The sequence below is a fragment of the Crocuta crocuta genome, unplaced genomic scaffold (genome assembly GCF_008692635.1).
Source record: "Crocuta crocuta isolate KB4526 unplaced genomic scaffold, BGI_CrCroc_1.0 scaffold95, whole genome shotgun sequence".
Classification (NCBI taxonomy): Eukaryota; Metazoa; Chordata; class Mammalia; order Carnivora; family Hyaenidae; genus Crocuta; species Crocuta crocuta.
In genome coordinates this window covers 9,552,038-9,569,613 of record NW_027530971.1, presented here as the reverse complement: position 1 = coordinate 9,569,613, position 17,576 = coordinate 9,552,038, and the positions used below count along the sequence as shown (strand labels likewise).

General features: G+C 48.0%; 1 protein-coding gene across 1 annotated transcript in view; it reads right to left on the bottom strand.

Moving 5' to 3' along the window:
• Positions 1 to 17,576, bottom strand: part of PAPPA (pappalysin 1) — a 243,099-nt gene that overhangs the window by 200,119 nt on the left and 25,404 nt on the right. The window contains exon 3 of the mRNA XM_077769774.1: positions 9,151 to 10,213. Coding sequence (XP_077625900.1) covers positions 9,151 to 10,213 — 1,063 coding nt within the window. The remainder of the gene's footprint in view (positions 1 to 9,150; positions 10,214 to 17,576) is intronic.

Below are 17,576 nucleotides of genomic sequence, written 5' to 3'. Positions count from 1 at the left end.
ACAAGCCACGCTGTGGTCAATTTAGGGAAATGCGTTTCACTAAAGCAAAATGTCCTGGTGTCTGTCCATTCCACCCTCTCTCACATCCCCACCACGCTGTTTCCCACCCTGGAAGGAAGGACGTCTGGCTGAGCTGAGGCTGTCATGAGTGGTCAGTGTCACCACTGGATGGAGAAAGAAATGATTATGCCAGACCCAGGGTGGAAAAACCCAGCTGCCTCCCACTGGGGCCATCGGGAGGGCACCGAGCGCTGCTGCCTGTCCAGGGAGCTGCAAATGGAAACACACATCTAGGAAAAGGGGTGACACAGGGGCAGCTCCAACTTTCACCTGTAAACTCTGAGACAGAGATCCTGACGTAGGAAGAGTAGGAGGCCAGTCGACGCCCACTGCTGCCTCTTATGTGGCTCAGTGGGGTCCTGAGCATCTTAGGGGAGCTCTCATAGCTTCCAGCTCCTTCCCTTGCATGTGTGAGAGCCACACAGTGAACCCCATCCTAGGATCCCAGACGTACCTCTGCTTTATGCTGGAGATGCATAAACTTACGGCGGGGTGCTGCCTGAGACAGGGAATACATTATTTAATATGGGCACGGTTTCTGGAGTAACAAAATCTTTTAAAGATGGAAACTAAAGGAGCCAAAATAAAAGGGTCTTTGGTAGAAGAGTGGGATTAGTTTGTCTCTGTCCCCTACTCCTGCCCAAAGGTTCCAGGGAGGGGAGGACTCAGGATCCAGAGGAGGCTGGGAATTAGGGAATATATGCGTAAGAGGTCAGAAGATTTTCCAGAAACAGAAACAACCACCACTGTTACTTTGAGTGCTCACTAAGTGGCAGGTGCTATTGTAAAGGGCCAACCCCTATATCATTTCACTGAATCCTCTGAACCACTCAATGCCATAGACTGTGGTACTTTCATCCCTAATTTCAGAGAGGAGGCATCTGAGGCTTTGATAGAGATGTTCACGGTCACAGAGATGTTAAGTGGCTTGATTTCAAGTATGCTCAGTCTCCAAACCTCATATTTTTATTTATTTGCGAGACTCTACCTAGTCCACATAGCTACTCGCTGGTCCCTGCTTTGAGCCCCTTCCTCTTCTTTTTTAAAAATTTTTAATGTTTATTTTATTTATTTTGAGAGAGAAAGATAAAGCATGAGCAGGGGAAGGGCAGAGCTAGAGGGAGAGAGAGAAAGAATCCCAAGCAGGCTCTGCTCTGTCAGCAAAGAGCCTAACATGGGGGCTCAAACACACAAATGGTGAGATCATGCCCTGAGGCAAAATCAAGAATCAGCTGCTTAACCAAATGAGCCACCCAGGTGCCCGTTGAGTTCTTTCTTAATGTCCTGTGGAGGGGTCACAAGCAGTTCTCTTCATTCTATTTGCCCCTCTCTCCTGATCCCAAAGATCCAATTCACCTGTGCACAGAGTCACAGATGGGACGTGAGTAACGGTGGACTTTGCTTAGATGAAAAGCACAAAGGGAACTTGGACAGAAGCAGAGAGAATGACCTGTGTCTGTGTGGCCTGGACGTGTGTGTGTATGTTCGTGCATCTACACCCAAGCAGGCACATGGGCTGGAGATGGTCGAAAAATCCTGGGACTTCAGTCAAACTGGCACATCACCCATTGTGAGCAATCCCAACACTCACTGCCTGGGGTCATTCCATGTGGAAATATGTCCTCTAACACGGTGAGACATTTGGGTTGTTTCCGAAATAAACTAGTGTCCAGGCTCAAGAAGTTTGATATGTTATATGCTCTTTATTTAAAAATACCAATTCTGTGGCCAGTCCTAAAAAAAAAAAAGTTAGTATTTTAAGATGAAAGTAATCTGTATAAATGCCCCCAATGTGTGTGTCTTGCGGGCCTTTTTTTATGAGCCTGCAGAAAGGCAGTCTCCATCAAACAATGCTAAGAGGAGTCTGTGTATGCATACGAGAAGGAAGGGAATTTTTTGCACCTACTGTGCGCCCCACAATCTACCCGGCATTTTATACAGATGATTCCATGTAAGTTTCTCTACATGCTGCCCGAGAGCTGTTCTCACCCAATTTTCACAGATGAGAAACCAGCAACTCTTACTGAGAAACGAGCCAAGGTCAGACAGCTAATGAAGAGTGGAACCAGGATACAAACCCTGGTCAGTCTCCAACGCATATCACTTTTCCACCATACCAGGCCTGACTCCTGTTATTGCTTTAATGAATATTAGTCACATTAAATAAACGCTGATATTCTGATTATAAAATTCCAAGCAATTTCTCTTACATGATTACTGGAAAAGAATGAACAAAGTTACTGAACAAATAACAAAGCCCTCTTTCATCTGTGTGCTGGTTAACTCTTCCCAGAACTCTTGCTGGGATATTATTTTATGTGACCCTCAAGGCAATCACATGATCCAGGCGGTCAGATATTATTATCATTCCCTTTCCATAGATGTGGAAACGGAGGCTCAAGGAGATTATAAGACTTGCCCAAGATTGCATAGTTAAGATGCTGCTGGGCCAGGGCTAGAATCTATTTTCCCAGAATGCTATTTTCATTCTACATCAGTCTGATTCTTGGAGCTCTATGGCCAGAAGAACAAATCATGACATTGAACTGCATGAAGTCCCAAGTAGACTCACCTCTTCCTTGAACCCTCCCATTACTTTCCCACCTCAATCTCTTTGTTCTTTTCTGTCATTACAAAGTCTGTTAATTCCGGAGGTCTGTGTGTAGACCTCCTCTACCAGAAAACCTTTTCTAACTTCTCTAAACCACAGGGATCCTGTCTTTTCTCAGAGCTCATACAAGCCTTATCATCTGCATGGTTCACTGGAAAATTTGTCATCTGCCTTCTTGCCATTTCTTGAGTGACTGTACCAATATGTCATGAAACCACAGAATATAAGCACCTTCAGGACACAGATTACATGTTGGGTCCCTAGGACATCTACTGCAGTGCTCTCCACATTAAAGCATCTTAGCAAAATATGGATGATAGGTACAAACATGATCATACTAAAGAGAATGTTTTCAAGTTTCTAAGACACCATCGTGATGTAGGAGGGTGGAAATGCCTTGGGATAAAGAGATGAGATTCTGGATCTTACTCTTAGCTTGGCCTCACTTTCACTGGGAGGCCTGGGTTCGTGCTGGCCCGTCTTGGGAGCTTGGCCTCCTCATCTATAGCAAGAAAGGGCTGGACCTCACTCCTGCTCCTTCTGGCTGAGTCTCTGATTACATACAACTTTTCCAGATTTGGGGAGAACCACAGAGAAAGAGGTGTATATTCCATGAGATCATCCCAGAAAAGAGATGAGGGACCCCAACGTGTGAAGGCAAACCATTAAATGGCCTCTGACAAGGAGGTGGGCGGGGAGAGACAGTGAGAACCACAGTGCCAGCAGAGGGGTTGAGGAGCCTGCCTCAAGGCTTACTACAGTCCTTTCCAAAGACTTCCAGCAATGTCAGCTCAGATCCAAAAAAAATAACATGGCCCCAGGGGAATGCCCTTGTTCCATTAAAAAAGAAAAACAATAAAGGGAAGACAAAGAAAATGTTTCCCTTTGAGCCAAGAGTATGCAAGACAAGTCTTTTTCTATTTGTCCTACTGCATATGAATCGATGTTCACACACAAAGGTCAAGTTCACCTAACTGTGCTATAGCTTGCAGTTTAGAGGGTTCAAACAAACTCAGCAGGTTTGTTGCAATATACTCTCCCAGTGGGGTGCATACAGCCCAAAGTGTCAATTTGGGCTCTGGGGTTCCTGATACTAGGGGTTTCCCTTAATACCCAGGTTTTCCAATTTAGCTATAAAAAGGCAAGTGAAGTGCATTCTAACTTGTTAGTAGACATCGCTAATGGCTGCAGATGAAGTTCTGCCTCCCTGGCTCGTCTCCACCACTGTAGAGAATGGCCAAGTTCAATGGAATGTCTTTTTCTAAATGGCTGGTCTGATAGAAAAATTTTTACTGCTCACACAGACTGCTCCTCCTGGCTGACACTGGGGACCCTTCGTTCACACCCATGATTACAATGGCATGCTTTATTGTCTGTCTCTTCCACTAGATGGTGAACTCCAAAGGCAGGGACTGGGCTGACACCGAGGAAGCATTCAACAAATATTTACTGGGAAAGGAAAAGAAGAAAAAAAAAAAAAGAGGGAGGGAAGGAAGGGAAAGGAAGGGGGGAAGGGAGGAGAGGGAAAGGGTGGGGAGGGGAAGGGAGGGGAGGGAAGGGAAGCAGAGGGGATGAAGAAAGGGAGAGAGGCAGGAAGGAAGGATTTAGCCTGATACTAGAGTTCCCCATGAGATAAAGCAGACACCCTTCTGCTTATGCTCTGGGTCCCAGTTATACTGAGGACTCTATTCTCCAAGCCTTTCCTCCTCTCCTGTTCTCTTCCATATCCCGTCCCCTCTGCATGGGCTGTCTTTCTCAGTGTTCGGGACACGCTGTTTGCTCATCCACATCCACCGCCCATCCCTCTCCTCCCTATGTGCCCTTGGGAGGTTGGCTTCTTTGGGGTGCTTCTATGGGTACCTTTGCCCTGTGATTCTATTTTTGCTTTCCAGTGGGAAGTACTGGCGGAAGACTGCAAAGCAGAGGAGAATGCCATTGGAGAACTGACTCTCCTGGCTCCCTTCTGGCCTGGGGGCCACAGTAAGCTGGCTACCCCTCTTGGTGGAGAGTCACTGCTGCTGCCCAAGAGTCTTGCACATACATCCACTCTCTTAGGTTCCAAAACCACTCTCTCTTCTTGCCCCTCCAGGCCAAGGATGGAAATGGCTCCCCACAGTTGCTGACTCTGGCCTTGGGGATTGTCCTAACCCTGCCCACCCTGTTATAAAGAGCCTCACCTTCAAATTAGCCCCTCCTTCAGCTCTCCTTAACTGTTCTGTCTGAATGTGTCACCTGTTTCCTGCCAGGACCCGACCTATGCAGGCTGCATCTCTACCGCTGAACGTGCTGCCCGTCCCCGGCTGTCCTTCAAACCAACTCTGCCTCGCTTCCCTAGTCAGAGCAGATCTCTGCCTTGCAGAACTCCCGTCCCACTGCGTGTTGTTCTCATGGATTAGAATTTCTTATGTTTGAATATGACCCCCCAACAAAGCGAAGCCCCTAGATGGGGAGGAATGTGCCCCACTCACTGTAGTACCCCCAGTGAACAGCAGAGACCGTGGCAGGGGTACACATACCCGATAAATGCCTACAACCATCTGGTTCTATAACACGACTTGGAGTAAGATATCAGCAAAAAGTCGGGCTGTGCCATTCTCAACCTCAAGAGCATCAAGGCTACTGTATTCAGCACTGCCATAATGCTCACTGTGTGTGCCTCAGGTGACAGGGCACTCCCCTGGGGGGACCACTCTGAGGGGGGATGACATTATCTGTTACTCAGCTCCAAGCTGCCTCCTGTAATTCCAACACTCCTGTCCTGGCCAGGGCTTAGGTACCATATAGAGTAATTCTGCTCCCTTTCCCACAGGACACGCCTTTGGGGCCATGAAGTGCATGCCACAGGGCCCTATAGTCATGGCCCCATGAGAATTTTCTCATCCAGGCCAAACATCTTCAAATGGTTAGCATAGAACCCTTTGAAGTTATACCCTGGCCACTCACTGTCCAGTCCCTTTCTCTGTGAACATCCTCAACTGTCTGCTTTTATTATGGCATCTTAATAAGGAAGACTAGCTGCCAGTGTAGCTCTAATAGTTCTACAGGGGCCCATGGAACCCCAAGGCCATTATCCAATTCTCTTCTAAACTCACTCCTTCAAGCACTTCATAATCCCAAGCTCTTGGAGCATATCTGAGAAGAGAGTGAGGATAGAATGTGAGGGGGCAGGTATCTGTGGCTGGCAAGGATGTCAAGGTCGTGCTGGGTAGCTGTGCCATAGTGGATGACCAGGAGTCAGAAATGTAGAGCAATCTTAACCCTAGTTTGACCACTAATGGACAGTGTGAACTTTGGCCTCAGTTTCCCTCTATGGAGGGATAAGGGATTTGGAACAATGATCTGTGAGGATGTTTCTAGGTCTGACATTAGGCACAAATCAGTCTTCTGCAGCCCTCTGCTAAGATTAGTTGTTCTCCTATAGCACATGAATCCCTGAGAACATGCCCAAGGACCATGACATAAAGGAATCTAAATGTGTTAAAAAAAAAAAAAAAAAGGTCCTTCTTTGCTGGAGTACACGGATCTGCCCAGCTGCATCACTAGGGGTATCTTATTTTACTCAAGGCATTTGCTACATAAATTGTCAGAATGGTGAATTTTAATCAGTGCTACTCAAAGTAGGCACTGCTTACTAGTCCATGGCACACTACAAACAGAAAATGGAGAATACACATTTAGAAACTTTTTGAGAATTCTGATAATGACGTTCCTGTGGTATTGCATTTTATACTGATTCATTTTTTTCCTGCGCATTTCAAAGGTATCAGCTTCCAATGTATAGGGAAAAAAAAGTTGGTCCCTTACCATAGATTATTGAACAGTTATTACTTATTACCATAAGTATTGTTTTACTATCTTTACTCATTAAGAAAGAAAAAGAGAGAGAAAAGGGAGAGAGAGAGAGAATTAAGTTCAGCTCTTTATTAAAACTCACCTAGATAATGTCAAATTTTCACTGCTTATATTACAGGTGCCTGCCTTCCTTCCTTCCCTCCCTCCTTCCCTCTCTCTCTTTTTTTAAAAAGCCACAAAGCAAGTATTTCTCTGCAAACTTCCACAGGTTTCTCTCTGCCCAGAGGAGAGCTGATACAGCCAGAATACTGTCACCCCCAGCCTGTCAGGAGATGACACATTGCCTGGTGGCCCTCACCCAGGGCTCATGACCTTCCCAGCCAGCAAATAAACAGGCTGTGGCATGAGTGGTCACAGAGCTGGCACATGGCTGCTCACAGACATTCTGGCCAGGCAGTCTCGTGACTTAGAAAAGAGGAGGCCGCTGGAGGCTGCCAGCTCTGTCTGCTGATTGCGAGGTATCTGGGACCTGGGGCCCCACGGCCCCTCCATACCAGGACAGCTCACCCACCACAAAGGCCAGCTGCCCTTGGTCCTGACCCAATCAACTCAGCAGTTTTTTTCCCCAAGGCTTTAGTGAAGCCACCCTGTCACTCACCCCTGCCCTTCAACTCTGCCTCGTACTGTTCCTTAGGATTAAAAATACCCTCCTTCAGTGGGAGCTTTAGAGCCAATAGATCTGAATTGGAATATAAGCTCTCCATTTATTTGCTGCATAACCTTTGCTAAATCCCTATGTCATTCTGAATCCTGGATTTCCTTCAGCAAAATAGGGCTTAGCATACCCACCTTCCTGGCATTTGGTAGGTGCTGAATAAACATTTTTGGAAGGAAGGAAGGAAGGAAGGAAGGAAGGAAGGAAGGAAGGAAGGAAGGAAGGAAGGAAGGGAGAAAAGAAAAGAAACAAAAGAAAGAAAAGAAAAGAAAGAAAGAAATGAATGAATGACTTCCAGCTATTCATGGTCCTTCACCCTCCTCCATGCCCACTCTGCCTGCTCAGTAGGGAGTACACTGTCTTAATCTTGGAGACTTGCGTTGTGACTTTGCTGAATGACTCTCCTGACCCATGACCTTGGTTGAGTCATTTCACCAGCCAACATCCTCTATCTCCCTATCAGTCAAATGTAAATACTAACCCTGTCTTGCCTTCTTTGCCAAACTCTGTCAAAGCCCAAATGAGAGCAGAGAGGAGAACGCATTATGACCTGGAAGGAACTAGCCGCACAGTAAGGCTTCCTCCCACCTGGGCTGCTCACATCTCTGAACCAAGGTGAGAGTCCAGGGCCTGCCTGGTGCCAGCAGGCTGAGCTGACGTGCTTTCTGGCTTGCTGCCAGGCACGACATTCTCCTGCCAGTATCATCATTCCTTTGCACATAGGTATTTTGTCTGTGCATGGGAGGCCCTTGCTCTTTTGAGAGAGACATAAAGAGAAGAGTCAGCAGAAAGCCTGCAGAGGTCGGCAAATGTGCTCGAGCTATCAGCAAGTCCAGGGTCCTGCGTGCTGGACAGAATGGAAAAGTTCAGCGTGAGCCTGGGAAATCCAAAAAGTGGAGGGCGCCTGTCTCTCTGGCCCAGAACTAGTTCCTCTGGGGACCATACTAAATACACATCACCCACAGGTTCCCCTTTGGGCTTTTCTTTGGGACTGCTGGTTAGAGTCGCTAGTACAAGCGAGGGCTGAGTGAGGTGTCAGACAGAAGCTTCCCCTTCCTGAAGTCCCTTTGCCCTGGGCCCTCCTTTCTCCCCCAACGCAACCTCGGATGTCCAAACGGTACCTAAGCTTTCCCAGAGATATTCAAGCTGAAAGTCAGTTTTTTTCTCTTTGATCTCACCTGGCACTCCCTAAGGATAGCACACACCACCTCTCGTTACACAAGTCATGACAAATATGCTTACTGAGAGCAAATGGCTTGCTAGACACTGTGAGAGGGATTGTGCTTTGAGAGCCCCCTCTCCACCTTCAGAGCTGCTGGACAAAGCAGGTACTGTTCTTATTCTCACTTTACAGAGGAAGATATAGTAGAGCACCTAAGGGGTCACAGAGTGAGGAAACAGTACCGCCGAGATCTGAACCCAGGCTGTCTGACCAAGGCGATCCCTGCTTTGCCAGCACAGTGTGACAGTGAATGTTCTGCTGGGAAGGGTGTTCCATATTGCTCTGTCCAGCAGGGTAGCCACTAGCCCACGAGGCTGCTGAGTACTTGAAATGTGGCTAATGTGACTCAGGACAGATTTGAGATTTATTTAATCTCATCTAATTTCAACATGAACAGTCACAAGTGGCTGAGGACTGCATATTGGCTAATGCGCTGCACCCCACTCTACCACAGACGTTATGACAGCTACCAGTACTCAGCTCACATCACCCAGTTTAGACTCTGCACCCTTTGAGAAGACCGAGTTGAGTCTTCCTTCTTAGCCCACGGTGGGGACTCAGTGAATACGGTTGTGAGGGGCCATCCTTGCGTATCATCCCCATGAGAACTCAGTAAGGGACTGGCCTCGGTCACGAAGCCGCTGTGTGAACTGGAAAATTCTGTCACCCCTAGGGGCTTCAGGTGCCTCACCTACACAACAGGGGACACATCAGCTGGCAGCTGGGCATCACCTGCCCACCAGGCCTTACCTGTGTGGAGAGTCGGGGTCGAAGCAAGTCTTGGTGACGTCGGTAATCTCGGGGTCACAGCACTCTCCGCCGTCGAAGTTGAACCGTTCATAATTGCAATCCATGTCGCACACTCCGTTGTGCTGCTTCTTCACGAAGGCGGGGTGGCGCAGGTGACGGCAGTCCCCGCCGTCGTGGCCGGTCAGCGTGTGGTTGCACTCGGGGTCGCAGTTCTCATCCCCGATCTTGCTGATGTCACAGTTGGCCAGCACGAGGCGGTGGCGCAGGGAGGAGTTGCTCACCTCCAGCACCTCCAGCTCCCAGGAGATGTTGTAGTGCTTGAAGGCCTCGGCCAGCTGCCGGTGCTGGAAGTCGATCTGCTGGCGGCTCACCGTGGGGTTCTCGTGGCTGTCGTCGTGGAGGTTTACCACGCGGTAGCGCACCACCTTGGGCCGGCGGAACCGCGGGAGCTGGTTGTAGCTGGCGATGACCTCTGCGTTGTCACACAACGTCTGCCCACACAAGGGAGGCTCCAGACTCGTGTCCAGCAGGAAGCTGTGGGCACTGCTGAGTTCCACTTGAGGGATGCTGCCGTCCTTCATGGGGGACCAGGTGCGCTTCACATTGTCCCAGTTCTCCTGGAGGAGGAGCTGAGGTAGTGGAGTGTGGGGGCCACGGGTTTCCATATCCAACAGTATTTCCCGCTGAGTCCTGGCCACCTTCCACAGACTGAAGCGCTCGATATAGCCCCGGTAGTTGTGATTCAGAGTGCTGCCTCCCACCATGAGCACTTTACACTTCTGGGTCAACGGGCTGAATATGCCGCCCACCTGCTCCCCAGAGGTTGCCACCTGGGCACCATTCACATAGAGCTTCATCAGCCGCCCATCGTAGGTGGCAGCCAGGTGTACCCACTGGCCTGGGAGGTAGCTGCGGTACGCATTGATGGTGGTCACTTTCCGGGCCCGGTCTGTCTTCAGGGAGAAAAAGTAGCGTGGGTCTCTGTTGCCTTGGTCACTGACGGTGTGAATTCCCACGACCCATCCTCGGTCACGCGAGGTATATGAACATTTGTCATATAGCCCTATGTGGCCCAAAGAGAGAAAGATGAATAAATAAAGGATGGAGAGGTGGGGTGTAAGTTACTTCTCTCTGATAAAACTTATATCAGGACATCCTAGACCAGCATTTTTCAAACTGCTTTGTGAGATCCAGCAGCTACTAATGGAGACTCTAGGACCACCCTTAGGGCACAGTGAGGGCTGGAGTGATGGAGGGGACAGGTGAACTGGCTTTGGGGGCTGCTCACAACAACTACAGCACAAATGGTTTCACTTTTATTGGTTCTGAGTATGGAACTTACAAGAAAGATATCTGTTGTAGAATGGGTAGCTGAGCTACTGGAAACACCAAACAATCATAATAATGGAAATCTGAACACCTTTGATTTTACAAGACTGTTGTACGGGTAAGGGGACTTTATAATTAAGATGGTATTTTAAGTGTGGGATGATGTGGAGGTGAGAGGAGAATCAGAGGGTGGCGATAATGCATAGAAGTTGCTCATTTAGAAGGATGGCCCCTACTACGGTATCCATAACTTTGAGTGCATGTCAACCATTACCAGTCATCAAATGGTGAGTGGTGGCAAACTATTAGGCAACTTGGCACAGAGAATCAAGGGTCAAGGGCTGCAAAGCTAATGCTTCTAGCTTCTAGCAGCAGTCCTGGTTAGGCAAGAAACTCATCCCCAAAGAAAGGCAGACATGCTTAACATCTGAGTTAGAAAGATTTAAAAACTTTTTTTTAAAGTTTATTTACTTATTTTGACTTGTAGAGAGAACAAACAGGAGAGGTGCAGAGAGAGGGAGAAAGAGAGAATCCCAACCAGGCTATGCACCATCAGCACAGACCCTGATGCGGGACTCAAACTCATGAACCTCGAGATCATGACCTGAGCAGAAACCCAGAGATGGACACCTAAGCGATTGAGCCACCCACGTGCCCCTGAGCTAGAAAGGTTTTTGAAGATCATGACTTCCAGCTTCTTCACTCAACAGATGAGGGACTTCAGACCCAGACAATGAAAAGCATTTGTTATGTTATACAGAGTCACTGTCAAATTTCCTGAGACCCAATTCAGCTTGCTTTTCTCTGACACTAATGCTAATATTTATAAAAGAATGAAATGAAAAGCACTCTCTTAACATAAAAAATATGATGGAGACTCCTTCATTAAGTGAAATCTATCAAGCCTCTATAGCAGGTCAAGCATTGTACTAAGGTCTACATACGCATTAATTCATTTCATCCATGTAACACTTTTTTTTAATTTTTTTTTTTAATGTTTTTTTTTTTAAATTTATTTGTGAGAGAGAGATAGAGACAGCATGAGTAGGAGAGGGTCAGAGAGAGAGGGAGACACAGAATCTGAAACAGGCTCCAGGCTCTGAGCTAGCTGTCAGCACAGAGCCCGATGCGGGGCTTGAACCCACGAACCATGAGATCATGACCTGAGCTGAAGGCAGACGCTTAACCGACTGAGCCACCCAGGCGCCCCCATGTAACACTTTTAAGGTAGTGATGTTAACAGAAGCAGATATGGAAATGGATGGGTTTAAAGTCAACTGACTGGTAAGTAGATCGCAGACCCTGGGATTCACTACCCTATGCACTAACTCCACAGGTATTTCTCTCTCCCCCATCAGTGTCACCAGGGATCCGGAACACACCAACCACCTAGGGGTACCACAAGCTGAGTGTCTGGGAAAGTCCCAAGGCTGATGTTTCTAGCCTCACTCTGGGAACTCCAGGAAGTCACTTAGCAGATCCTCTCTGGATCAAAGTATCTTTATACTCACCAACCCCTATTCCCCAGCCTTTCTGGAATATACCCAGTGTCCTTGGCACAGCCAGGCTGTTGGATGGGGAAAGGACTTTCTAATTAAGAATGTATTTTAAGTGTGGGATGATGTACAAGGCCAGGTGGGAGGAGAAAGAGCGGGAGATGAGAGTGAATAAAAGATGCTCATTTAGAAGGACAGTCCCTACTTTGAGCTAGTAAGTTGCTGCGGTCACCATAACTTTGAGGGTACATCTGCCATTAGCATTCATCAAAGGATCATGGAGAGCTTCCAGCAAAATCAACAGAGGAAGCCCACACAGTCTTTATTCCTTTGTGGGCACTGAGGCCTCAGAACTCATGTCAATCTGTTAGCAGCTGATGTGGAAGGCAGTTTTGGCTTGACATCTAAGTCTGCCTATACCCCTCTACCTACTGCCTGCCCAGCAGGCCTTCAGGCAATGGCTGGGGGTCTCCTCACAAAGTCAACCTGCTTGCATTGGCTGGGTAACCTTGGTGAAGCACTGAATACCTCCTCTGGGTCTTGGTTCTCTATCTGGTAAAGGAGGGGACTGAACGAGGTCCCCCTCATATGCCTGGTCCAAGTCTGCTCTTCTGTGTTTCCAGGTTTCCGAAAGGCTAAAACAGAAACTACCTCCTCCTAGAAGCTCTGCATGATAGCCCTGTAAGGAATGCTCATTCTTTCCTCTGAACTCATTTTGCTTTTATGCAACTAGACACTTATTCTCTGGTTCTGGAGTCCCCCTAGACTGGATGCTTCTTGAGAGTGAGGACTCTGGCTGGAACATCTGCACCATGCCTACCACCCTGTACCATGCCCTGCCTAGAGCAGTACTCAGCAAGGGTCTCGTGGAGGAGCATAAGAAGGATTTCTGATAGACTGGGAGAAGGAAAAAGGAAAAAGAGAATCGAAGGCACTAATTTATGTCTCCATGGCTAAAGGAGGGGGTGAATCAGAAGAGAGTGTTCTTAGTACCACAGAAAAAGCAGGATCTTTGGATTTAGGGTAATTCTGATGAAAGCAATTCCTAGCTGTACATCTGGGGAAAATCACTTTGCTTCTGCAGATCTTAATCCTCTCACTGATATCCCTCTTTAAGCACGCTGTCATACTTAAAAGACACAACGGGTACCCCATCCTTGGCACACAGCAACTATCCGAGTGTAAGTTCATTTTTAAGATGCTGGAGGGTTTAGGAGTCATGTCAATGATGATAAGTAGGAAATGACTAGAAATAAAATACAGAAAGGCCAAAGAGAGAAGGCACCCCAAAGGCATCTTGACTGATGTATCAAGAGTTGATTGGATAAAGCCTTGAAAAAGTCCAGGTTCTCCTCAAACCCACTGGCAAACACTACTTAAAAATCATAAATCCCATCTCCTTAGCTGCTGTCAGGCTGCTGCACGTGAAAAGCTACCTCCCCACGGGCCCCTCCAAAGCTGAAGCTGTAACCCCTGGATCTATGGGTTGACACTTTTGCTATAGGGATCAGTGAAAGCAGAATTCCTGGAGCCACCACTCCTGTGTCCCCCAGCCCACCATCGAGCTCCCCTTCCCTTGCTCCCCTGGCTAACAGCAGCCCCCTTCAACAGAAAATTGAGAAAATCAACTTCTGAAACAGGATCCCTTTTCCCTCTCTCTCTCTCTCCCTGCAGGTTTTTTGTTTTGTTTTTGTTTTAATGTTTTATTTCTTTCTAGGAGAGACAGAGAGAGACAGCGTGAGCAGGGGAGGGTCAGAGAGAGAGAGAGGGAGTCACAGACTGAAACAGGCTCCAGGCTCTGAGCTGGCAGTCAGCACAGAGCCCGACGCGGGGCTCGAACCCATGAACCGCGAGATCATGACCCAAGCGAAAGTCGGACGCTTAACCGACTAAGCCACCCAGGCGCCCCTGTTTTGTTTTGTTTTTAATTTCACCAGGGGCTCTCAGTCCCTGGTTGTCCTGTTGCCTTTAGAAGGCAGCTGGCGGGGGTAGCAAGGTAAAATGTTTACACATCTGTAGGGCGCCCTCCATTCAGAACCTTCCTGGGGCCTGGGACTCTGGCTCAAGCCACCTCTGTGCAGGGGAGAGAGGGAAGCGGTGAGAATGGCCAGACTCCGCGACACGGAGCCGGGGACTGAGAGGAGGCTTGGCCCTAGGAGGCAGAGAGGAAGGGCAAAGAGTGGCTTTTCAGTGGGACCAGGAGGAAACACATTAAGGGAACTGAGAACCTTGAAGCCGTGGCTTCAGAAGTTGAGAAGGAAATATTTACCTGGAGTATAAGTGGCGAAAGGAAATTACTGAACACCAACAAGGTAGGGGGTTGGGTAAAATGGTGATGGGGCCTTATTTCTGTTATGTTTCTGTTATGAAAATAACTTAATCAACAGTGGTCCAATTTCAGGGGGCTGGAAGGGAGACACTGCTATCTCATTAGCCCAGAACCAGGGATGTGGGACCAGAGATCTGGGCTCAGTTTGACAGATGACAAGTCTTACCATCCCCCCCCCCTTATGCTGCCGGACCTCATTTCCCTTCTCTGAAAAAGGAGAAGTTGGGATTAAATGATCCCCACCTACAATTTGAGAGCTCTTTTGTTCACTGCTAGAATGGTTCCTTGTAAGCAGAAGGAGCTCAAAAATAGGTGTTGATCTGAATCGGATGCTTCGTGTCAAACCTAATGCTTGCATGCTTAGGTCCCTTGTCCGCCATGTATCTCCACAGAGGGACACAGAACAGTGTTCCCAGAAGGACACGCAAGCACCCTCCCCACCTTCACCTTGTCCCTCCCCACGGTTGTCCAGGAAGATAGAGACATAGTGAAGGAAACGGAGAGAGGCGTTTCTGAAGTCGGCACCATCTGTGTGCTGCTGGAAGTTGATCCCAGGGGACACATCCCCATGTGACAAGATGAAGGCCATGGGGCAATCCTGCACACAATCTACATCTAATTAGCATAAGCCTGCCTCAAGGCTATAAGCGCATAGAAGCAGATGCTGAAAGTGTGCAGAGCCCATGAGGTGTCTAGGGCACTTTTACAGATAGAGAAGTCCAGCCCCAGACCTGGAAGGGGCTTGACCTGAGCCTCATAGTGATCATCAGTCCCTCGAACCCTGGTCAGCTGGCCTCTCTAATGTGCCCTTATCTTCCTGAAGCTAGGCTTGCTTTGAAAAGGCTTCCCGATCCCCCCAGAAGCTTCCTGCCTCTTTTTCTTCTCACCTACTGGTTAAGCCTCATCCTGGAGACAAAGAGCATACATTAAGAGGCTAGTTCAAAGGCAGAAGTCTCCCCAAAATCTTGGCCAGGGCTGTACCAGGAGTCCTCTATGCCTGGGGGTCACCCCCTCAGGATCACTTTAATGGAGCTGTCCCAGGGCAGCTCTGTCCAATCACTCCGTTCCACTCCAGGAACAGACAAATCTTCCTCCCATACATCCATCTCATTCCTTCCTGTCTGAAAACTCATCACTTCTGTAATTACTCATCCAGTGTCTGTGTTTCCCATCTGTGGGTCTGTGTGGTTCATTTCAAAGTGCCCAACATTCTGTACAGACCCTGGTACCTTGTAGGTGCCCCAGAGTTTGTCATGGCAGATTAAAAATAAAGGAACAGGAGGGACCTTTCCCTATGGCTGTTGTCTTTACCAAGAGCATAGTACCCTTTCTTTATTTAGAAGTTGCTAAAGTCCGTCATGTTCTAGTCTAATTCTCCCACTTAACATTCACATGGAAACTCTCAGCATTGCCCACTTGGCAGAGGAGGCTGAGGCTCAGGGAGGGAAGGGGTTTACCCAAAGCCTGAAATCCATGCATATAGGATTCCCAGGCCCAGGTGCTTAATCACGTCACTGCACTGAGAGCCAAGTGGGCTGTTTGAAGGCACGGACCCCCCTGAACAGATCTCTGTAAGTCACACAGTGCCAACACAAGTGAACTGACCTGAACTGCAAGCCCAGAGGCTGCCTTCCATGTCATTCTTCTGCCGGAGTCTAAAAAACTAACTAAGGATCAATGGCTCTTTATTACCAGCATGTCATCCATTCTCCTTGGTTCACAGCACTTCATGGGGACCCAAGCTGTGTCCGGGCCCGGTTCAGATGCCCATAATGCCTTCTGGAGCTTGTCTTCAGCACCTGGGTTTCCACCACCGGCTTCCCTACCTATTGGTTTCTGACCCAGGTTTGTTCCAGACTCCAGGGTCTTTACAGAAATGTTCCCACCCACCCACCAAGGTTGTAGTCATTTCCTTGGTTGCCTCCCATCTTCCTTTCTGTTAGTTACTGGCTGAGTCGTGTCCCCTCAAAATCCATATGTTGACATCCTAACTCCCAGGACCTCAGAATGTGACCTTATTTGGAGGCAGGATCTCTACGGAGGTGATCAAGCTGAAATGGGGTCCAGAGGGCGGGCTATGGTCCAGGATGACTGGGGTTGTTGTAGGAGGAGAAAACTGGGACACAGACACACACAAAGGGAAGAGCATGAGAAGACCCAGGGAAACAAGGGCCGTCTACAAGCCAAAGAGAGAGGACTCAAAAGAAACCAATGCCGTGGACACTTTGTGCTCTGACGCCAAGCTTCCAGAAAATAACTTTGTGGTGTTTAAGTCTCCCGGTCCATGACACCTCATTATGAGAGCCTCGGCAGACCAGAATACCATCATTCCACAAGTTTTCGAAGCTCTCCCACTGAAATTTCTCTACAATCTATCTCATCTTCCACTGCCTCATGCTCAGTTCAGAATTCTCCTCTGGTTAGGATACATTGCCTCCATTTAATCAGTTTCCAGGGTGATCAAAGCAAGGTGTATCAGAAGGAAATGAAGACTGGAGGAGTGGTCACTGCCCAGGGGAAATGCACCTCACAGAGGAGGGGTACTTCAGTGTTTTGCCTTGATTGTATGTACCTGAAGGTCATGCTGAGTGCCAAGCTAGTGGGTAGCTGCTTCTAAGCCAAAGTGTCTTATACTCACAGTCACCATGTATAACAGGCACTATTTACAGCTGAGGAACCTGAGACTCAAGAGAGGTGAAATCACCAGCTTAAGGTCACACAGCATTAAATGGTAGGAGGAACTGGAATTAAAGACTCCTGATTTCAAGTTCAATTCCTGCCCATAGATGAGTAAGACATCAGCTGTGCCTCCATGCTGTGCTGTTGTTATGGGTTTTTCCCCCTAAGATGTTTTCTGGGCATTTTAAGTCAACACAAAATTAGCTCTGATAATGCTAGACTTTCATCACTGTCTATAGAGGACACTTAGCAAAGGATGACAATTACATCAAGTAATAATATATATTTGTTTTTCTCTCATTGGTAGAGTGGACGTGGGAGGAGGACACTCTACCTGGGTCATTTTGGCTGGTGACAGAGCAGTATTTTCAAATAAATAATGATAAGAATGAGGAACATTTGCTGAAAGTCTCTAGGTAGCAGGCCTTCTGCTAGGCAAAAAGATCCCACTCAGGGCTCCTAATGACCCCATGCAGTAGGCTTTCCTGACAGTCCTTTGACAGACAAGGACACTAAAGTGTAGAAAAGCTGTGTGATCTTCCCTCAAGGATCCCAGCAAGAGAGTAGTAGAGTCACAAATAGACCAACTCTAA